The sequence below is a fragment of the Phytophthora infestans genome, genomic scaffold (genome assembly GCF_000142945.1).
Source record: "Phytophthora infestans T30-4 supercont1.86 genomic scaffold, whole genome shotgun sequence".
Taxonomy (NCBI): Eukaryota; Oomycota; class Peronosporomycetes; order Peronosporales; family Peronosporaceae; genus Phytophthora; species Phytophthora infestans.
This window is the reverse complement of record NW_003303673.1, coordinates 344,963-368,247: the sequence shown is the minus strand read 5'-3', so window position 1 is coordinate 368,247 and position 23,285 is coordinate 344,963. Positions and strand designations below refer to the sequence as shown.

Sequence of the window (23,285 nt, the reverse complement as noted above, 5' to 3'; positions counted from 1 at the left end):
TTCGCCCCAGTGAAACTACTGAGAAGCGGCTAATCGTCACCGACCGCTTCTACACCTCGCCTGCATTATCAATGCAGCTTTTAGCGATGGGGTTCTACAGTATTGAGACGGTGATGACTAACAGACGCGGTCTGTGCAAAGAGATCATTATGAAGCAGAAAAAGCGTCCTGCTAATGTGCTACGTGGCAGTTACACTGTTACCGAGTCAACGTTAGTACCAAGCGTCAAGATGGTGTGTTGGTGGGATAACCGCCCCGTTCACTTACTCTGCGCTGGTGGAAGCGCTCAGCAAGATCGAGTTCAGCGTAGAGAGAAATCAGGCGAAAAGGTGGACGTTGCTTGCCCAAAGATACTGAAGGACTACCAGGCGTTTATGGGCGGAGTTGATGTACATGATCAACTCCGCCTACAAAGGCAAGGATTACTACCCTGTATGTACATGATAAATTTGTTTCTAATCCTGTGTTATACACGCTATAAGAAGGTATTCGCTACAGCTTGCTTTGAAGTACAAGAAATACTACAAGTCGCTTTTCTTGGGGCTCGTTGACCTCGCTATCGTAAATTCGTTTATAGTGTCCAACCGTCGTCGCACAAACGAAGGTAAACCAAAACTCAAGCACGTCAAGTTCATGAAACAGCTTCACACAGAGCTGGTGCACCTACAGGCGTCAGACAGGAGCACCCTGTGCAGTATGGAGGGCACCCCAGTAAAGACGCCGGCATCCGTGAGGCAGCGGGCGCACGTGCCCAGGTTGACGAGTGGCGAGAGGGAAACAACGGACAGGGCCGGAAGCGCAGACAGAGAGCTTGTAAGGTGTGCTCGATGATGAAGGGGGTTGACGAGGCGAAAGGTGGCGAGACCACCTTTTACTGCAGCTCATGTAATTTGTCTTCTAGCACCAAGCAGCCAAAAACCGCTCGCGTGTATCTGTGCACCAAAGTCAAGCACGCAATCAATGGTGAAGCCGTCTCCTGATTTGAGATTTGGCACAAGTGCTGGCGCAATGGCACCTTTCTTTCACCTTCAAAGAAGAAAAAGAGGATTCGCGCTCGGAGACCCGGTTCGAGCTCTGCAGAAGCAGCGGGGTCAGCAAGTGAAGACGCTAGTGACGGGGAGGGTGAAGACGCGGATGACAGCGCTCCTCGGCCAAAGAGACGTCACCGCGAGGAAACGACATCGTGAGCAGCTGCTTTTGGTTGTTGTGGCTACTTGAATTCAGTATTGCATGTGTCCGAAATTCTGCTGCTGCTTTTGAAGTCTATATTATGACAAATATATCCAGTGATCGCACGGCCCTGACGCATGGTTATTTCTTCTTTGCTCCTATATCGGACACGATAACTAATTAGCTTGTATCAGAGAGAGCTCTCAGATTGAATAATACACGATAGTAAATTTTTACCATCGTAAGTGTTGGGTTTGAGTGCGGCTATGCAATATACACGATATTTAATATACTAGATTTACTATCGTAACCCTTTCCCGACATACACGCTAACAACGATAGGGTTTAGGGAGGTGGGCGCACTGGAAATCCTTCGCGGTCAAGGGGTTAACGTTATTAGAAGTGCAGGTTGTTTTGGGTGAAAGGTGAAGATACAGTGATAACAAACAATAATAAAGAGGTTGTAGCAAGAATCATGATTCAAGATCATTAGAAAAATTATTTCTAACCCCTCTAGCCCCGCGTTTTCGGGCGGAAATTATCCTGTAATCTACAGGGTAAGAAAATGACTTGGTTTATTATTTGCGGAGTTTTTCCAAGCTCACAATCTCTGTCAGCTATCTACTCTGTGCAGTACAGGGTAAGAGTTAAAATGGTGGCTCTAACATATGGCACAATATCCTGTATCGCACAAATCGGCTACAGGGAAAATTTCTAAATATCAACAAAAACCATCACTCACAAAGAGTTTGCACTCATTCCATATTTGATTATTCATAGGATTGATTAGATCACTGCTGTCTGTACTGCTCACAAATATTCTCTGCAGAGCGTCCTGCATTCGTAGCGCTCGCTGTGCTTCGTGAATTTCCCGACCCTACGCTGGAACCGTCATCGCAACAACTGTCACCTTCCAGCTCGTCGTCTATACGTTGCGCACCTGCTCTAGTAGCACGAGGAAGCCGAATAGCCTTGAGACCGGGAGGAATTGTCGCTCCTCCCCGCCATAGATCGTGCCATATCTGGCTGCAGGTGGCCGAGTTTGTAGGTCCACTAGGATCATGTTGCCGCACCTTTTGGCATAGATACACCTTCCCTCTTCCAACGGCGGTATTGTCATCCACGCTCCGCATCCTCACTTCAGAGCACTCCACACAGTAAAACGTGGTTTCCCACGGGTTCTTGCCCGGACGCAGCAACGAGCACACTTTGCAGCCGTATTGACGGCGCTTCTGTGAGTAGGTCCCGTCCTTTCCACGTGTTGTGCGAAATACGCTCACTTGTTTAGTCGTGTGTTGTGCTGGTAGCGTGTAGCGCGGAGCTGACGAGCGGGAAACCGGAGTGTCTGCCAATGCTTCAACTGACAAGTCTCCGGCAAAGTCAGCCGGTCCAATGCTGAGTAGTGCAGTCTGCATCAGCCGCTGAAACTCAGCATGTGTCGGAGGTGCTTTACCGGGAGCAAGATTGCCTTGAATACGTCGATAGATGATGTATGCGTTGGTAAGCGCCATGTCAACTAACCCAAGAAAGATTGTGTGGTAATATTTCTTCATTTTCATCGCTCTCTGTAGTATACAGGAAAACATTCGACCGTTAGTTTATATTGTCATGTATAATACAGGATAAGAAAAGAGCAAGTTTTTCCTGAATCGAGTATCTTTGCAAGCGCAGTTGGTCATGAATATCTGCTCCTCCCATACCATCTTGATAGTCTTTCACGAGTTGAGGAGCTGGCACGTCAACTACTTCAGCACCTGCGCGTCTTGACAGGGTTGTCGGTCGGATACTACACCCTGTAGCAATGAAGTGTACAGGACGGTTGTTCATCCATGACACTGCAATCAAATTCGGCTCAGTCTTGGACTGTGCAATCCGGTATACCCCTCTCGCCATCGTCTTTGGTCGTTTAGCTTGCTTGTACGGAATGTCTCTACAGTAGCCTCGCCGATTCGTTTGAATGGTGCCGACATAGTAGAGTCCACGTTGTAGAAGGATAGACGACAGCAGCACACTTGAGTAGAAACGGTCGGTGATAATCAGACGCTTCCTTGGTAGTCCTTCCAGCACCTCTTCAACATTACGGATCACAGCGTTGGGGCCTTGGTTCAGGTCTGCACAGTCACTGTTGAGCTTTCCTTGGTATATCTCGGCCCTATACAGAATAAGACACAAGCATAATTACTTAGTACCTGGATAATACAATGTTCTGTAGACTAAGTGATCCATTGCCTGTAGCAGTACCCGCTCTCTGCATCGCAAGTCAAGAAGCACTTAGTACCCCATGGGTGAGGTTTTCCTCGAAGAAACTGCCGCATGGGGTTGAACTTGCTACTCATCGGTATCATTCCTTCTTCGAAGGCGTTGCCCTACTGTCATCCCCAGCTTGAACGTTGCGTTGATCGTGTCCGCGACAGGCTTAATCTTCCACGTCTTGAACTTGACAGCGTCAGGATGACTGTTGTCGCTAAAATGCAAGAATCGTACGATCTCTTCGAATCGCTTTCGCGACATGTATCGCCCAAATGGGTCTTTAGGAACCGCGCCTTGTACATCCACCGTCCAATGCTTCGACAGCTTCTCACGGTGCGGGCAAAGGGGTCGGGCACACAGTAAATCAATGAAATGTACCAGCTCATGCGCTTGTATTGGCTTGAACGATCGTGGCTCAGCCTGGACTTGCTGTACAGTTTTCATCTTGTACTCAGGTCGCCTCAGCTTGAGCTGTCGCTGTCGTGCCATTATTTCGTCCGCTGCCTGCGTTCGATACTGAAGCTGGTACCGATTTGATATCGTAGCGATAGACATCCACATCGATTTAGGCAGGAACAGGAAAAACAATCCTTCCAAGTGCAGTAGCCAACTCCGTAGGTGTGGCGGAGCAGCGTGTAAGCTCTGCCGACGCCAGCTGAAGGGAAGCGCCTACATAGCAACGATATATGGGTATTAGTGTCGAGTACAGGATAGCCGAAGCAAAGGACACTCGTTATCCTGTATAGTACACGAAAGCACTCACATGAATCTTCGAAGTAGGTCGTCCAGCCTGTTTTCGCGTGTTCGCTCAGCTGGTCCTTGTTCATCTGGTCGAATGGAGTTCCCGCTGAGAGATCGACTGCATCTTCCTCATCGCTGGTGTTTTCTTCCTCTTCACCAGCAGAAGTTTCACTTGTACCTTCAATGTCGGACTCATCGCCTTCATCGACTTGGAAGTCGTCCTCGTCACCAGAGCTTAAACGGTCATCACCAACAGATATGTCTACTTCTGCTGCGCGAACAGTACACGACCGTAGTGGACGTAGTGACGGTATAGGAGACGCAGCGACCTCTTTACGCGCACGTTTCTTTCTTGGCGTCTGGCCCTTAGCAGGAGCTTGGGCGGGGGACTTAGCCGGCGACTTGGCTGGCGTATTGGTGGGTGACTTGGCAGACGTCTTTTCAGCTGACTTTGTAGGCGTGATCCGAGGTGACTTGGCAGGTGCTTTGGCAGGTGTCTTCGCAGGTGACTTGGGGTGCTACATGCCTGCACTATTAAATACAAGCCCCTCCTGAATAGAGTCCTTATAAAAAACTACCAAATCTGCTATTACAACTTGCTGACTATCCATTCTACAGAGAGAAACACTTTCCCGTCATTTCCAATAATGCCTCATCAAAGGCAGTCAGTTAGCATTGGGCGTAAGCAAGAGGTGATCAAGTGGATTAAAGATGTCGTTTCAAGGACCTACTGTACATGGAGATTAACGCTTGGAAAGAGTCAGACCTAGTCGAATACACTCGCTTTGGTAACCCACGTATGCCAAGTGTTGACACCGTTTGCGATTGGGGCCTCCGCGCGTGGCGAGACACGGATGAGGCTACAATCATGCGGAGCGTTGAAATAGCAGGCTTCTCGAGAGACCCCTCGTCGTGGTTTATATCCAAGCACGATAAGTAAGGCGCAAAATTTCATGAAAAGTGGTCGAAGGAACCAAATGAACGAAGACGTCGATCTGATATCTTTCAGAGTTAGATGATGCGTTAGACGATATTAACCTGGTACACGAATCATTTCAGCAAGGAATAAAGTCCTTACCCGTTTAAAGTCCTCTCTGTCACTTTCGGGCGGCACTATTAAATATAGTCCGGACTCTAATAGGGCGCGTCCGTTATTACGATGATTTGTTGAGGATCAAACTGTAATCCAATTGTTGGCGGGCTGGCCCAGTGGGGGGGGTACAGTAAGAAAATCGTGATTACGGAGATTCGGTGGGGGTCATTCGGTAACCCAATTCTTTGGCGTGCTACGTGTGGCAGGCGTTGCTTCAGTTCCTCCGTGCTTCGATTCATCGCGATATAATGAAGAGCGAAATGCAGTAAATGAACACTGCAGTGCAGCTCGCTGTGGTAATCCCCTCTAAACATTTCAGCGCAATTACTACTCGGGTCTGGTGCGGCTCCACCCGCTCGCACCCGCTCGGCTGCAGTTCAGCTTGGTATTACACCTCGATTTCCGTAAGCTAAAGCCTTTCCAGATTACGGGGCAGATCATGTCAACACAGCTCTAAAGCAATGTCAGAAGCATTTATTATTATCTTGCTTTAAAGCTGCTTGATTAATCCGTCACCCCATGCGATAGTGATCTGATTCGGTGGCTACTTTACAGACGATCAGCTCCTCAAAGGCATGGAATGAGAGCTCATTTCAGAATTTACCTCGCCTGACATCCTCATCTGCCAATGCGCCTGGTATTGCTGACGGAGCTTTCAACTCTGGTCGTGCTTTTTGCACCCACTGAGGCAGTATCGCTCGATATTCCTGGCTGCGAGACCAAGATTATTAAATGGAAGTACGCTTCGACGCCAACGATTCGCTCTTCGCCCACTGAGGTCAACGTCAGCGAAAAGAGAAGTCTGCGGGGCGACGACAGCAGTATGGACATGGAAGTGCTCAACCCGGATGATGAAGAGCGAGCGGCACCTCTTTTATCGAGGTTTGCATTCTATATGAAGGCAATTCTTTATGGACTGACGCTCCGGGTTACACCGAACACTCAATGGAAGTGGACGCCGCTCTTTGAACAGAGACTGTTCTCTTTAGTTCACAAAGTCAGAGGACCGCCGGAATTTGCCGAAATTAAGAACCCCAGAGTTGCTGCGAGGTACAAAGACTGGTTCCAAAAAACGTCGTCGCGAAAAACCTGGTTAGCGCTTAACAGGTACGGAAACGCGGGTAAGACTTAAATCACGTTCAGGACATCGATAGCGCCAGCATCCCGTTCTCGATGTCCGTAGATTAAGCCCTAAATTAAGAAAGAATCAAAAATAGAGATGTAGCTAAGCACAATTATTCTTTCTTTAGTACACGTCTTTATTATAAAGCCGTGTTTCACACGGAAAAGCTCTAGGTTTACAGTTGTGTGCAGGGCAGTTGCTTCATTATTGGCTTTACAGTAATGTGACGCACATTATTGTATACAATTAGCTGCAGTCCTGTATTACGCTGGATGTTTTGTTCTAGCAGCGAGCATGTGCGAATCGCACTGCGATCACAAGAAAGACATTGGCGATATGGGAGCATGTGGTTCATCACCTGCGCTAAGTGCAAGCTGAAGTATGGCGTGCTTGAACTTGGCCTCGTGTGGAGTTATCAAAACGGACTTCCTGGACTGCCCGGAATGGGAGGCAATACACAGGCTTCGAAAGGTGCCTATTCGAAAGGTGCCTAATAATGACGTTGGAATAGGACAATTTGGAATGGTTCAGTCGCGCACTAGCATCAGTATCAAACAAGTAACATAACGAGCAATACACGTTGTCGCTAGTGGGAGTTCCAGCTCCCAATCTACTGTCTTGATGCTGTAAACCGCCACAGAAACCCCACTATATCGGGTATGACAATCCAATGTGTGGAAATTCCCGAATAATACCCTCTACCCGAATAATACCTCAGCGCATACCTTCACACTTACCAAGAGTAACCTCACTGAAACAAAGTTAGTATTTTATCTTTAAACTACCTAAAAACGGCCCCGCCTGGCAGACAATGTCATCGTATTGTTTCTTCATTCAGAAGAGCCATTAATCGATCCTAAAAAACTACTGCATCAGTTGCATTGCGGGGTGTAATGCACCATTAAACCTTGGCCCCTCATAAAATTCTTGTAGAAGGTCATGTCGGTCGGATGTTGAAGTGATGTTCGAAAGGTGGTTATCTTCAAACGATGAGACGTTAGAATAAAAAAAAATATTGGAGTTAATCGATAATTTCCGTTAGATCTTATTTAACAGATGTATCAAATGCTCAAGTCAATTTATTTAAGTTTTAAGTTTGAGTACTAGGGTCAGAATGACTCCAGAGTTTCATCATGATATCGTAAATGAGAATAACGAGCGTTTTGTCGCTTGTTGTGGATCCGTTGTGTAGTGTTGGAAAAATTGTGCTTGTCAATACTGGCTCGCAGTTTATATTTCTTCAGATGCTGGAGTCGGCGTTGGTCCTGCTACTTTTCTCGAACGTTATCTCAGAATAAAGTTTGTTATATGTTACCCACAGTTTTTTTTTCATCTGCGTTTTTTTAAAGATATTTTAGGAGAAACCATTACCGTGATATTCGGAACGTATAACTAGGAACAGCTAGCCGAACAGCTCCACTATTGGCTAATCATGGAATGGGAGCTGGTCCTGAAACGCTATTATTTTATCACCTGCTCAAACGATGTGACTACATGGTTATACTGATTTCGCCACACTTACAAGAAGCGACACTGTGGACGTTGCGAGCTGTGAACACCTTCACAATTATTCAAAGTCACCAGTGCCGTGACTACGACTTTTACATAGCCCCGAGATTACCATGCCGTCGTGTTATTTACTATCGTTGCTGTACGGCTGTGGATCCCTACAAACTAGATATTGATACACGAACGGTGGTTTTCTACTGCTGTTTCCAGTCTGATATCCCCGACTACACGAAGACTACTCGACACGGACGGAATTACCATCCGTCGACCGTGTTGCACTCACGGCTGAAGTGCAGCGTTTCACGAAACTGGAGTAATCGACGAAATCCCCGATTTACTGGTGTCTCTTTTTGCTAAGCAGCTTGAGTTCCCCAACGGATATTTTCGCAAACTACGGACGGGAATTTCAGATTCTTCGTGTGCGCAGGTCTACCAAACCTGTTTAAAGATCCTGCGTTTCCCAAGAAACATTGATATAATCTTGTCAAGCAACCTGTCGTAGAGACGGGAAAGAATCATAACGAACACCATTGTAAAAAGACTGTTCAGATACCTCTTGTTATTCCCTACAGTATCGATTCTCTTACTAAAAGTAGTCTCATCGAGTAAGATTTAGTAGTAATAGAGAAACCTCAGATAAATTATTGTAATTTGTGAACGTGTATTAATACTGAAGTGCCTACGAAAGCGAGGTACAGACGAACCTCTCTATATTGATATCATCGTTTTACTACTATAAAGAGGAATTATTAATCGGAGCTGTCAATATACGGCAAACACAGCACTGAGATGACGAGCGGCCGGCGTTGCGATTCGTTTCTGGCTCGACTGGTGCCAGTTTGCGGTGGCATTTATCAATTCCCCGCCCAACACTGCAATGTGAAACAGGCTGACAAATGCACAGCGACGACAGATCTGCCGACACAAAGCCGACAATCCATCATTGAGCCAGGTCCAGCTTGGGTTGTGGGCTCAAAACGTGTTTCAGCTACAGCGCGCTTTATCACCGACAACGATTAGAAAAATCCTGAAGCAGGAACACCTACTCGAAGCCATAACATTGGAAGCCCTAACTCTAAAATTGCACCGCTCGGTTCGCTGTCCCGAGTTAGACTCATAGCTCCCGACTGGATGGCAAAAAAAATCCAGAAAAACGCTTTTCCATTGCATTTAACATGCAATGCAGATGGATCTGAACGTTTGCCACCTCTTGTTGTTAGGAAGAAACAGCAGATGTCACTATTATCATTCTTCAATCGACTTTGACAGAACGGAGCGAATCGATTGTTACGTACCGCTACATAACAATATCCGTCCTGTCGTATTACTATTTACTAGGAGAGATCATAAGTTTGTATTCCAAGGAATTTAATATCGGGGATATCAGTACAGAGAGGATCGTCTGTACCCATACTCTCGATTATCAGAAAGAAGGAGAGATAAAAAAACAGCTACCTGTACATCTCAACAAACAAAAACTGCCCAACTACATAAGTTTAGAGGTCAAGCTGTGATTCGTGTACTCTCCTGGGTAACCACTGTATCTCAAAGCCTACACCTCACAAGAAGGTGGTGTCAACCCACCATTCGGACTCGAAGTTCTCTCCGAGGATGTCCTTGATCGCCACAGCCGCATCCAGTTGTCCACTGAAGGCCACCCGTTGATCGATTGCTGCTCCGGGTCCCTTGTTGTTAAACTCCTTCAAGTAAACGTCGGCTGTACTGGTAGATTCGTCCCAGGCCGCCCAACCTTCCGGGTTAACAATGTCTCCCAGCTCGCTGTTCTGCCACACCACGCGGGCAAAGGGGCGCCACGGACGACCCAAGTAGGTTGAGCCATTGCCGAACACGCGAGCGTTGTTGAAAACGTACTCGGAAGTGACGGTAGCGTTGGCGTTGCCGTTGGCAGTGATCCAACCTTCTCCGATCGACTCAATGTCGCAAGACTCGAACCACGCCATGGCTCTTTGGCCAAACACAAAGTCGACAGCACCACTGATGTACGACTTAGCGTACAGCTCACGACCCTTGTTGGCACACACAGTGTCCTGGTACCCGGTAAAGTTGCAGGCGTAGAAGCCATAGTCGGCCCCATCGGCATAGATAGCAACCCCTTGGCCGTTCTTCTCGACTTTACCCACGGTATTGGCAACATTGAGATTGTACACCTTCACTTTGCTCGACTTGAGACCCAACGTACTCGTGAGATAGTTGCGGTTGTTCTCGATCTCAGGTGGGATGTCCTTCTGAGCCTTCGCCTGGGTGATAGTCACCTCGTTCGCAGCGTACGAAGTTGTGTCACACGTGTAGCCCTGCAGTAGCAGCGGTCCTGCCAGTTTCGGTACCGACACTTGCTCGTTGTACACGCCCGGGAATATGAACAGCGTCTGTCCTGCCGTCGAGTTTGGTAGGTTGGCAACGCCCTCCACAACGGTCTTGAAGCTCCCGTTGTAAGCACCAGAGGCGTCGACGACCACAGCTCCTGATGGAGGCTCAGTCCTCGCATTTGGACCACTGCACTGCCCCGAGGAACCAGCAGTGACACCACTCATTGGGATACCGGTATCATCATTGGGTCCGTTACAGTTGTCGTCGGTTGCTGCTAATGTGGTCGTCGCAAGACTGGCAATCACCGCCAGTGGCAACACAAACGTACGCATTTTCCGTTGAGATGACTTGGGCGGCGTAAAGGGAATTTCAGAATGACTAAAATGACTTGCCTACGGAAGACCCTCCACATACCGGTACAAACATGTACAGCAAGACAGCCTACAAATTCGTGCTGTTGTTCGTTAAACAGATAGGCGAAGGATTGGAGGATTTGCCGTACATGTACACGTACAGTACTTGTACCTACATGTATTGTAGCCGATGAGTATTATTGTATGCATTACGTGTATTATGGATAAAATACATGGTATGACGTTTGAGCACGACGCAACAACTGTTTGTTAGCAGTTAACGCTGCCGCAAGCAAACTGGTAGGAATAGATGTAGCGTAAAATATTAATAAGCTTGTTCCACTGCTCGAATCTGTCCACTGGAAGGGACTAGTACTTACATGTACTTCAACACTGGAAGTATCAAATGCTTTCCCGTTGGAAAGTCCTCCAACTCGTTTGTGGAGAACCGATAGTCTTAAGCAAAAAGTGTTGCATAGCTGCGGTCTTAGTAAAACGTAATAATAGTTACATTTTTGTATAAAGAGTGGATCGATTTTTATCGTTTTTGGTGATTGAAGAATCTAAGCGTAAGTAGCGAAAATGTTTGAAGAATTATTACGTAGGCGAGCAGGCACTCAAAGTGAATCCACACGTCGTCGTGCTTGATATTGAAGACTTGCTCGATGCAGTCCTTAATTGTAATTCGACCAATCGAGAGCGGGGCGTCCTCGAGGATTTGGCAGCCGATCTGTTGTTTTTCCTTCAATACTGAGGATTCGTTCTCGCCCTGTTCTTTCGAACAAACACCGAAAACGAGCGCAACCAGGATCGACAGTGCGTATCGATGGGGGGAAATGTAACAGCACCATTTGTACGCGTTAGGAATGGACGCAGCCGGAGGATTGAAGCCGGAGAAAAGCAAGAAGAACGAGTTCAAAAGAACCCCCACAACTGTCGCCAACTCGAGTGTGGGCAGAGCGAAAACCAGAAATTGTCCGAGATACGTCTCCACCAGTACGAAAAGCGACACGCTGACCCAGTACAACCGATTCGTACTTAACGACGTGAACCCCATCATAGGATAAAAGATTGCGGAGAAGAGTAATCCTGTGGTGAAGGCATATGCGATCTCCACTGACGTCGACCCCAAGAAATACCACACTACACTGTACGTTTGTGCGTTTCTTTCTCGATAGAAGGCAGCGCGTTCTCTGCCAGTGAACGGGAGCACGCTGTAGAACGAAATGTTGCCCTGGCTAAGCGTTGTCATGAGGATCACACCCACCGCCGAGTTGATTCCTTGGTAGCTAGTGTAATTTCCACGAAAGAGTAAAAGTCCAAAGAATACGCCAAACCCCATCGAAATCACAAGACGCGTAAGGTTATACTCCAGTACAATGTGAAGAAACGTCTAATCAATGAACCCATTTGGATCCTCCAAGCTGCAGCACGTTTCTTGTCCATTGTAACCTCTGAGAATCGATCAAGTGCCGGCTTCGTGACTCCTAATTGGTTTAAACCGTGCAAGAGAGATAAATACTCTCGACTTCGGTAGAAATAACGCACAAAGTCAAAATGTTTTCCCTGATTCCCAATGCATTGGAGCATCCAGGTGGCTGGATTTTGGCCTTCCGACAGACCAGGAAGACCCGGAATCGACTCGAAATAGTCGATCAATTGTCCACATTCGCGTTGATCCGGAAGAGAATGGACCAAATTGCCAAAAAACACCATTTCGCCACCTTGTTTCAGCACCAACAAGCTGTCAAAGAGGAAGAAAATATCGGACGATGGCTGGTGAATTGTACACACGACCGTGCGTCCAGTGTTTGCCACTTTTCGGACGCCATCCATGATCATCTTGGCCGAGTGGGCATCCAACCCACTTGTTGGCTCATCCAGGAAGAGAACACTGGGCTGTGCAGCCAGCTCCACGCCGATAGTCACGCGTTTCATCTGCTCTACTTGGTCAGCGATTAAACATAATCCTAAAAGATCCAAACACTCCTCAACCGATTCGCGTTTGGCGTCCATCGAGATGCTGCTGTCTTGACGCAACAGAGCGCTAAATGTGAGCGCTTCACGGATTGTCGAGCCTTCCGAGTGCGTGTCTTGTTGCTCGCAGTACCCGGTGCACCGTCGTATAGCTCGTTCAGTGGCGACGAAGCCATTCAGCATGATTTCGCCACGAATTGATCCCCCGGTCTTCCGACCGGCAATGACATCCATCAGCGTGGTCTTACCGGCACCTGAAGACCCCATCAGCGCCGTCATTGTACCTGGGAGCGCGTACCCATTTACGTTCTTAAGAAGATCAACCGTCTTGTCCGCAGTTTTCACGGAATACCAGAGATTCGTGAAAGCCAAAGTGACCCGTTTCAACGGCTTTTTCTCCATGTGGATGGCAGTATCCGATACAAATTTTGTGCTAAGACCCAATTTTGAAGTAGTAGTCGACATCTCCGGTGTTCGAATGTTGCTGTTTCAGCTGCAGTTGGAGCGCTTTCTTCCTCTTGTTCGACCGCTCGATGTTGCTCGATGCAACGTTGTTTGTCACCACTGACGTATTAAATCTTCTATGTTCGAGGATACAGATTGCAGCAGCTACGAACACGACAATGGCAAGTACCAAGTATACTAAACCACCGTAGACCCACACTTCGCTTGACGGCACGTTGAACTGTGAGTAAATATCCTCCTACGGTTGTGTTGAATTGTTCGCAATAGTTCTCATCGCCATTGAAACACCCTTCAAAAACAGAGGAGCGATACTGACTCACCATCACTGAACGCACACACCAAGTCACTGGATTCACCCAATATAAACCACGAGAATAACGCTGGTATTTGAGTCATAGGAACCACAAAACCCGAGAATACGCTGAAAAGGACAGTGGAGAGCGTGGATAACGGTTGAGCCACGTCAAGATTGGGTGACAGAATAGATAACACCACGTAGGAGCTGCTCAAAGCCACACTAGATAGAATCATCTCCAGTAAGAAGACCAAGAACGGTCCAGCCTCCGCGACGAACCCACACATCCAATACACCAAAGACCCGAAAACAACGCTCTCGCACACGATCACAGGAAACGCTGCCGTAAGATACGCGATCACGAACGAAGACGTGCGATAGAAATTGGCACTCCGCTGTTTGTAGAAAACCTCACGAGCATCCATGAACGAGGGGATCTCAGACAATTGCCCCACCGACAGGAAAATTGCAGTCTGGTACACAATTCCCATTGTCACTTGCACGTTCGTGAGGTCAACTTGGAAAATGTTGTCCCGTAAATAACGCCACCAAATACCACCATTAACGCTCGAACACCAAGAAAGTGTTTATTGCGAAAGGATATCGTCAGTTGACGACGAACTAACATCCTGGTGCTAGACCAGAATGATTGTCGGAATGCTGGTAGTTGCATCAAATGTTGCATGGCGTCACAGAATTGTTGCATACTACACGGGATTTCCAAAAGTCTCAGTGTATTCCTGAAAATTGAGGATTCTCTGAAAACACCCGCAAATTCACTCCCCAATTTTGGCACTCGGGTAGAAAGAGCATTTGCAGTTTGTATGTGCTCATATTGGCACTGCTGGTAGGTACCGATATCCAGAAGAAAGTCGGCAACGTCAACGTCTTGTGGACACAACAAGCCAAGTTCTTGGAAATATGGCAATATTTGATGTCGGGGTCCGTGATAGACAACTTCACCCTTATTTAGCAGCAAGATGCTATCGAAGAGTTCGAAAACCTCAGTGCAGGAGCGCCATGACAACCGTCTTGTGTTGATTCTTGGCAAGTTCGCGCTGTTTCAAACGATGTTGAACGTTGTGGCACTGTCGAGTCCAGTGCTGATCTCGTCCATCAAGACGATACATTTCGCGCCAAATACCATTTCTCCAGTGGTCACACGACGTCGCTCCCCTCCAGAGACGCCGCGAGCCATGTCATTGCCAATCGTTGTGTCTCGACATGTCTGTAGCCCAAGGTGGTCGATGGTCCCGTCCGATGACGCATCTCCAGCACAGCAAACTCGAGGGTTTCCTGCACCGTAAGGGAAGGAAAGTGTTGGTCACTCTGTGGCACGTATGCAACGAGTTGCGGCAACTTTGGCAACACTTGTTTCCACTGCACGAAATTGCACCTTTCACTGTGACATTCTGAAGTCGGCCACTCAACATTTTCAAGAATGTTGACTTTCCCGATCCTGGTTGACCGAGGACGAGCGTGAGTGTCCCACAGCGTTTACTTGGCTCAACACGCGTCGTTGTGTGGACCTTCGAGTGAATGTGGTCGCAACCTTCGTGAGGCTTTTCCAAAGAGACGGCAACCCCGACGAAGTTTCATCTTCAGACTCGACAATTACCGAGAGGTCTTTGCACCGTATTTCCAGTTTCGGCAACTCGTGTCTGTGCAGTTGAAAGTTCGATTCGAGTAGACTGGAAACTTGGTGCGTGGCGGGGTGTTTGGACATCCTTTCACTTTGAGAGTTGGAGTTGCACGACGGCGGAAGTTGGAGAATAAGCTGACTGTCAATGAAGGTCACAATGAAGTTTTCGAGTAGGTTTAGTCTGACATCCAATATTGTAGGGTTTTTACAATCATGTGGGGTTTCCCTCGCTTAAAACCAGACTATACTGTGATAACTCGCCCTCTACATCACTCGTATTCTGTTAGCGTATCAGCAGATTGCGATGTTTAAGCCTCGGGTTGTATCGATGATAATGATGGCTGCACGCCTAGTTGAGCGTGTACTACAAGTGGTATATGGCCGCGGCAAACGCAAACACGGCTGTCTCGTTAACCTTTTATATTAAAAGGACCCTGCTTTAACCCCTTATTTTGATCTTATGTTGGAGCTCAAACATAATTTAATATAGGAATTTGTATGGCCCCGAATTTCGTCCAGCTATGCAAATGGATAGTGCAGGGTTGCTAATGGATAAAAATGAGCACATCCAACATATTCCTGTTTCATGTTGGATTTTCTCAGTTGTACTGCTGCATAAGATGACTGATGCAACATTGTAAATGGCCTGTTTATTGAGATCATTGTCTGTGTAACATTGCACACGTCAAGTAAAGAAGAAATAGCCAATAGAAGCAAATCAATGTAACCACTATTCATTTGATTGCACACGCAAACGGCGCACACTACGATTGCTCCCCCTCTGCAGCAGCGTCTTTGTTCGGGGCCTGGTCATCGGCATCGCCGGATGCGTTAGCGTCGGACCCACCCGCTGCTACTTCACTCGCGCACACCTCACTGCCGCTCGCATCACGTCGGCGGTGTCGCTTCTTGCCTGGACGCTCCGCTGGCGCTCGGTCGCGTATCTTGTGGTCGCGTAGCAAGCGGCTCGGGATGTCATTCCCGTTCCTCCAGTCGAGGTGCCATATCTGAAAGCACGTGCGCTCCCTTTCCTCCCTAACAACGTTGCAGAGATACTTCCTGCGGCACAACCTACAGTCAGCGCTATCACCGTGTTAGTATCAAGCATGAACAGCATGTACGTACCTCTTTGGCCCTGCAGAGCATTCTGGACAGTAATACTTCGTATACTTCCGCGGCACCACCTTGTAGATAGCACACACTTTGCAGGTTCTGTGGCGACGCTTCTTTCCGGTTTCAGTGTCGGCCTTGTCTGGGTTCTCCGCCAGTTCGTGGCCATCATCAATGCGGTCTGAGCCACGTCGCTGCTCCTCCCGTCTTGGCGACGCTCCTCGTGCAGGTGAAGCGGCTGTACGCTCCTCAGCGGAGGTGGATTTCTAGAATAGGAAACATAACCAACATAACACATATTAGTAAATGCATTTATGTTGCCAAACCCATCATAGCAACTTACCTCAATCTCAGCGAAAGAGTTTTCATCAACAGCAAGTAGTTGTTCCATGAGTGTCTCGAAGAATGCGGAATGCTTCGGGGATCTGTGCCCATTGGCACGCTGGTTGTGTCGATACACAATAAAGGCGTTCACCAACGCCATGTCCAGCAATCCGAGAAACAAGGTCTTGTAGTACTTTCGTGATTTGTACGAAAGCTGCACGCTGTAGCGTTGCATCCGGAGCTGGTCGTGCACATCAACACCTCCCATGTATCGGTGATAGTCACGAACCAGCTCCGGTGCCGGTAGCTCTTTCATCTGGCCTTTGATACGCCGCACTACAATAAAAAAGCACAATAGTGAGCAATGATACATATATATAAACACACAGGCTTACTTACTGACACTGACTGTTTCTCTGCTGCCACCACTGCTCAGCATGTGGACGGGATTGCGGTCCATCCACATTGCTGCGGTTATCTGCGGAAAAAGCTTATTTTCAGCCAGCTTGATTGTCCCCTGTGGTGGTACTAGCTCTCTCACACCATTCACGGTTCTGTAAGACTTGTCAGTCTTCACATCCTTCGCGTACCCTGCCATACGCGTCTGGATCGTACCCGTAATGTACATCCGTCGCTGCAACAGCTCCAACGCCAGCTTCACCGACGTGTAAAACCGGTCTGTGATTACCAAACGCCACGGGGAGGTCGGTGATGGCGGGCACAGCGCGTTCATGTTCCTTAGTACGGCAGCCTCGCCGCAATTATTATCAGCAGGAATCGGAGTCCGGAGATTACTCTTAGCACCACAGTACACCTCGAATCTGAACAGTCGCACAAACGCACACGATATTAGTAAAAGTAATAAATATGTTGGATTAGGAAATTCTCCACAATGTGGATGTTTGCCCGTCCAACATAAGCACTTAGACCAAAACAAAAAGTGGCAAGCATTAGCTTGCCACCTTGAACGCACCTCATGCAATAAGCTGTATCTGCACACGCTGCCACGAACACCTTGGTCCCCCACTTGTGCGGTTTGTCCTTGTTGAACTGTCTGGTAGGATTGTAGCGGGATCTTGAAGGCAGCGTAGCTTCGTCAAAGCTAATGACAGGAGGAATCTTGTAGCCGCGCGCAAATGTACGCTGTAAAACCTCGATAACCGGCCGAATCTTCCATACACGATCCGTGCTAGCTTGAGGCGACTTGTTGTTGGAGAAGTGCAAGTATCCCATTATGTGGAAGAACCGGTTGCGGGACATGTACTTGCCGAAGCGTGGCGTTGGCAACGCACCAGCCGGTGTCAACTCCCAGTGAGCAGCAATCCCCTTTCGCACTGGAGACAGCATCCTTGCAATGAGAAGCGCGATGACGCGCAAAACCTCATACGGTTCTATCGGCTTCACACGTGCTAGTCGCCGACGAATATCTGCGAGGTTCTCTACTTCTCCACCACCACGACGCTGCTTCGCTTGAATCGCCTGCGCACGACCCGGTATCGACTGCGTGTGGTAGCGATTGCTCTCGACGGCAATCTGTCTCCACAATTTTGGCGGTAGGTAGTAGAAGAACAGCGCCAGTGGGTCTTCAGCCACTCCAAGGACGCTCTCAGATGGTCCATAAGGCCCGTCGTAAAAGTCTTCATACGTAGGATTGTCTCCAAATTTGGACTGGTCTACAAATAGCACATCAAAGTGAGTTAGATAATGTTAACATTATGTTAGACAACGACGGAATAATAGTTGCGTATGTTGGATAGCGTTCAACATAACTTACCATACTCCCAGCCAGAATGTTTCATCTCCGCCAAACGCGCCGCATTCATCGCCACCGACTTGCAGAACGTGTCCGGTAGTTCAGTTCCAACGCAATCGGCTAACTCCTCATCAGAGAGTTCTCCAAGCTCCCAATCTCCTTCCCACTCACTGTCCGCGTCGTCATCGTCTGAATCAGGACCAGATTCCTCTTCTGATCCGAGGCCAGTGCACTCACGTGCACCAGCCGCCATGATGTTAGGATCACCGTCGACTACGCAGGCGACAGGGAGATGCGGGGCAGCTGACGCAGCACCGGTGTCTGTGGTGTCACTTATGGTGCCTTCAGCTTGAGCTTCGCGTTCTGGACTGTCTTGTAGGACGCGGCGGCGTCGTTTCGGGGATCTTTGCGTAACCGGCGCCTGCTTGTTCGTCCGAGGGGGGCGCAAGGTCTCCACAGCGCCTTGAGCATCTCGCACAGGCGTTAGAAGCGCACTTGAAGCCACAGCTGAAGCCACAGCCATCACCACGTCTGCTACAACTTCCTCCACCTCTGGTTCCACAGAATCTTCCTCATTTTCTGCAACAGGTATTACCTCTTTAGCTTCGTCCGTACTCGCTGTTGCTTCTGTCTCTTTGGGTGCTGCCGGCTCAATATGTGGACCTCTAGACTCTGCTATCTCCATGGCTGTCGTCGTAAGTTTCATCGCCCTCTTCCTAGACTGCTTCTTCAACGCACGCCCCTCAGCGCCATGCTTTGGCTCTGCTGCTGACTGCCTCTCGTCGTCTCGACGAAGGCGACGCTTGTGGCGGTCACTGAGGGCTGCCTTGCACAACCGGGTCTCTTCCGCTGTCAGCGTCCGTCGTGGCATCTTGCCAGACGTCGCCACCATTCTGGTCTGCTGCCCCCGCGGTCGTTTTGAAGTATGAGAGAGTTTTGTGACTGTCGGCCACCGGTTGGTGGTGGGTGACACCGCCTCTCTTTATCTCGTTCAATCAGGAATCCGGTCCAGCTACCCTAAGCCTGTGCATCCGGCCGTTTTAGGCTCCCACTTTTGTCTTGACTTCAGTATTGAGCTTTCCTGCGCTCTCTTGAGATCTGTTCAATACAAACCCCAAGTCAGTTTTTCTCTTATGTTTAGCCGCTAAACATAACATAGATGCCGAAAAAAACTGAAAGAAGCTATACACCTCTTATGTTTAGCGGCTAAACATACGGGAACTAAGGGGTTAAGCCTCGCTTCCCAATGAAGCACCCGAGGAAAGGTATTTCCTCCGCGCCAAAGACGCACTTATCCAAAGTTGGCATACAACTTATTAGTGCGCATGCACTTCGAGCACCGCTCGGCAAGTGGTCAATGTGGATTTTTCCACGTCTGACTTTCCGTGCTCGGCACGACTATAGACGAATATATCGTCAAAGTACGTTTGAGCGTACGCCCGGTGGGGCCTAAACAACTGCGTCACAGGTCGATTGAACGTTGCTGATGCGTTCAACAGCCCCTGGGGCATCACCGGCCACTCCCAGAGCATACCGCTCGGAGTACTCAGCGCTGTCAGCGGAATGTCGCTCGCTCTCATGAGCAATTGGTAGTATCCATCGACCAAGTCGAGCGCGCTGTACAACGTACAGCCTACCATGTTGCTCTGCAGAACATCCTTGCGAGGAATCAGCGTTTGCGCCGGGATAGGTGCCGCATTTAGCCCTGTTAAAAGCATGAACAGTGCGCCACTTGCCGTTCGGCTTTCGGACACAGAACGTGGGTGTCGAGTGCGGAAACTTACTCTCACGCACCATCCCTGCCTCGTTCTTCGCACGGAAGAATGCGTCAATGACGTCACACTGCTCTCTCGGCAAAGGACATTGCCTTGTTACGCAGTATTTGGTTCCAGGAACCAGGTCAATCTCATGACACACGCCTCGATCCGGAGGCAGGCCCGTCGGTGGGTCTTTCGAGACAACGTCTCCATACTCCTTCACCAACGGGTAGAAGGGATCCGAAGGATCTTTTAGGATCGCCGATCCACTTCTTGCGCTCACCGCCTTCTTAGTGTCCTCTAGGACCGCGTCGTCCACGACGGATGAGGAGTTTAACTCCTCCTCAGGTCCCAGTAGGACCACCTCGGCTAGTTCGCCTGCCTTTAAGGCTTCGCCAAACTCGGTCATGGACATCTCGTCCAGCTCTAGCAGAGCATCTGCAGCGGGCAGAGTGTCAAGGTTGATGTCGCCTTCTACCTCCCCGTCACTCCGATCACGAGTGTATACAACTGTTCACAGCAATCACGTGGAGCATCACCGCTCGTCACGTTGGACACATCGTCCGACGTCGAAGACGTCACAGACGCCCTGCGTCTTCTTCTCCTCTCCCTCCGCGACCGAGCCCGGCCGGATGAGGGCGGTGTGGCGACATCTCCGTCACCACCACCGGGTGCAGCAGCACCATCACTCCTCGAAGAGGATACAGTGTCTCGCAAGACACTCGGCTGAAAGCCAGGCGGTCCTTGACCTTCACACAGTGAACTAGGTGTCACTTCACCTCCCCTGGGCCACGCCCATGATGCCTCGACCGCGACCCTCGGGTCACGTAGCGGTAGGTCATCGACCAGATTCGTACCACTCAGTGGATTACGCGCCACTCCGCGCTCGTCCTCACCAGGACCCAGCAGTTGGTCATTGACCTGACCTGCACCGCTCAGCGGATAACGTGCCGCACCACGTACGCCCTCAGGGCAAACAGCAACCTCGTTGCTAACAATTTCGGACATACCAATGTCCAGCACTAAGGCCGCCTCGACCTCGTGCTCGCGCCAAAAGCGCTTCTGCTTCCTAGCAGAGGTGGGTTCATGACTCACCAAAGCTCCACTAGGAGCAGGGTGCGACGCACCCAGCGTTTTCGACTTCCAGTCGATCCATGGCTCATGGCGTTCCAGCCATGCCATGCCAAGGATGGGTCATACCTCGCATCCAGGTCTAAGACCAAACAGCGTTCCACGCTATCGAAGTTCTCAAACTTCACTCCAAGGTCGACAGAGACCTTCGACACAGTTACCAGTGTCACCGTCGCGAGACGGACAGAGATCGTATCTCTCGTTGGCACTTCCAGTGCTTCAGCATACAGCTGATTCTCTTCTAGGGTGGAGCGACGGGCGTAGTTGCCCGAGGCTCCCGAGTCAATCAAGACTCTCCATGGCTTTGCAAAGCCCTTCACGTTCGCTTGAGCGACCAGCAAGCCCGGCTTGCACACACTCTTCTCGTAAGAGAGCTCAGCTCTCTTCGGGGCTGAGCCCCGTTGTCCTCTACCTCTTCGAGGCACAACAGAACTCAGTTCTTCCCCAGTAGGCCGCCCCGCGCCTACTGGTAATTGCCGTTTCCCGGCGATGATCCGGAGGGTTGGCTCGCCGGAGCCATGCGCTTTTGCGCAGCGAACAATAGGCCCTCACGTGCTTAGTGCTATTGCACACAAAGCATCGGCGGATGCCGGCACGCTGCTCCGCAGCAAGAAGCTCCGCTTCTTCATCTTCAGCATAGCTGAGGTCCATCGGCTCTGGACCGCTCGAAGAGCTTGCGCTACTAGCGCTCCAACCAGGTCGAGCCGACCTGAAGTTGTGCTCAGCATTTAATGCCACAATTACCGCCCCTTCGAAAGAGTTAGGGTGTACACGGAGCACTTCCGTTCGAGCTGCGCTCACACGAAGTCCCTCCATGAACACGGTCACGCTGACCAGTTCCGGAAGAGGGTCCGCCGCCATTCCGGCGATAAGAGTTCTCAACTCTTGGACATAGTCCAATAACTTCTTCTTACCCTGGCGGGTAGCAAGGAACTTTGACCGGATACGGTACGCCTGATTAGGCGGCGCGAACACGCGCGAAAGCTGTTGCTTCAGCTGATCCCAAGTGGGAAATGCAGCGTCAACAGACGTGCCGCACGTTAGTGCCCATTCGCGAGCGCGACCTCCAAGCCTGGAGATAGCCAGCGCCACGCGCTGATGCTCAGACTGGAGCAGGGCCGATCCCATGGCCATCTCGACCTCACGGGTCCAGAGAAGGAGATTCTCCCCATCCTTCCCCTCGAAGGTTTTTACGCTCACCATGAGCGGTTTCAGTCTCATAGACTCTTCACGCGTCATCGACGCCGCCGCCGTTGCGGCGCTCATCTTCTCTTGGACGTGCTCCAAGAGCGCGTTCTCGTAGCGGGAGAACGATTCCAGCCTGGCGGTGACCGCCTCTGGACCTTGCGATGCAAGATGAGCCACGCCCTCCGGGCCAAGCAAGGACATAAGCTTAGTAAGTGCGTCCTGCTGCGCCGGGGGGCAAATTCGCGAACACGGGGTGTTCCATCCTCGCAGAGGATATAGTCAACCGACTCAGGAGCGGGATTGACTACAAGTGCTACCAAGTGCAGCGGGGGCTGCCGTAGCTTTAGCGTCAGAGAAAGACGTTTGACTCAAAGAGTCACTAATACTAAGTTCCTTACCCAAAGAAACTTACAGCCCCAGACCAGGGCTCAAAGTTAATACCTTAACTTTTATGTTCAAAACCAGAAGTGTTTTATTTACTATTATTGCGGCCAAGCCGCCTAGGGGTAAATGTATCTGTTTAACTATCTAGCATAGTTAAACCTAATCAAATGCATACCGAGTGGCTTTCAGCCAACGTACTGAGAGATCTTGTTAACTCTCCATCTTATGTACTGAGAGTTTGTTAACTCTCCGGGTACTTCGTACCCCTGTGTGTTCCACACCATGAAACCCCGTTACAAAGGTGCTGTGTGACCCCGTCACACCCATCGTGCACGGCTTCCCCGTCCACAGCAAGATCCCCGCGACCATTGCCTGGTCTCCAGCCTTCACGGAATCCGCCCAGTCGTCTTCTAACACCACTAATTACCTGGAAATTACCGAAAATCTCAAGGCCACTGACTATTTAATCACCGGACGAACTTCCGGTATTTTTCAAATTTCTCAGCAGCTGCCTTACAAAACTGTAGTTATAATAACAATTGCTGCAGGGTAATGGAAATCACCGGACAGCTATCCGGTGATCAAGCTTAAGAGGTCGCCGAACGGTCACTCTGATAGCTCCCCCTGCGAACAACTCGATGGCTGCCAACGACGAGATCAACCTTGCCGAGTTGGACGAAGAAGTTGTCCTC

The 23,285-nt window shown here is 49.5% G+C and overlaps 4 protein-coding genes across 4 annotated transcripts; 1 reads left to right on the top strand and 3 right to left on the bottom strand.

Moving 5' to 3' along the window:
- Nucleotides 1-5,882: 5,882 nt before the first annotated feature.
- On the top strand, nt 5,883-6,386 carry PITG_18908 (secreted RxLR effector peptide protein, putative; the record flags this gene model as incomplete). Its single annotated transcript, XM_002997138.1, has 1 exon — nt 5,883-6,386. The coding sequence occupies one exon, from the start codon at nt 5,883-5,885 to the stop codon at nt 6,384-6,386; it is 504 nt and encodes a 167-aa protein (XP_002997184.1).
- Nucleotides 6,387-9,445: 3,059 nt separating this feature from the next.
- PITG_18907 (pectinesterase, putative) lies at nt 9,446-10,438 on the bottom strand (the record flags this gene model as incomplete). The annotated part of the gene is made up of 1 exon (XM_002997137.1): nt 9,446-10,438. One exon carries the CDS (start codon nt 10,436-10,438, stop codon nt 9,446-9,448), a length of 993 nt encoding a protein of 330 aa, XP_002997183.1.
- A 667-nt stretch (nt 10,439-11,105) lies between these two features.
- Nucleotides 11,106-13,795, bottom strand: PITG_18906 (ATP-binding Cassette (ABC) Superfamily; the record flags this gene model as incomplete). Its single annotated transcript, XM_002997136.1, has 3 exons — nt 11,106-11,936; nt 12,116-12,798; nt 13,330-13,795. The coding sequence occupies 3 exons, from the start codon at nt 13,793-13,795 to the stop codon at nt 11,106-11,108; spliced, it is 1,980 nt and encodes a 659-aa protein (XP_002997182.1).
- A 572-nt stretch (nt 13,796-14,367) lies between these two features.
- PITG_18905 (uncharacterized protein) lies at nt 14,368-14,502 on the bottom strand (the record flags this gene model as incomplete). The annotated part of the gene is made up of 1 exon (XM_002997135.1): nt 14,368-14,502. The coding sequence occupies one exon, from the start codon at nt 14,500-14,502 to the stop codon at nt 14,368-14,370; it is 135 nt and encodes a 44-aa protein (XP_002997181.1).
- Nucleotides 14,503-23,285: the final 8,783 nt, after the last annotated feature.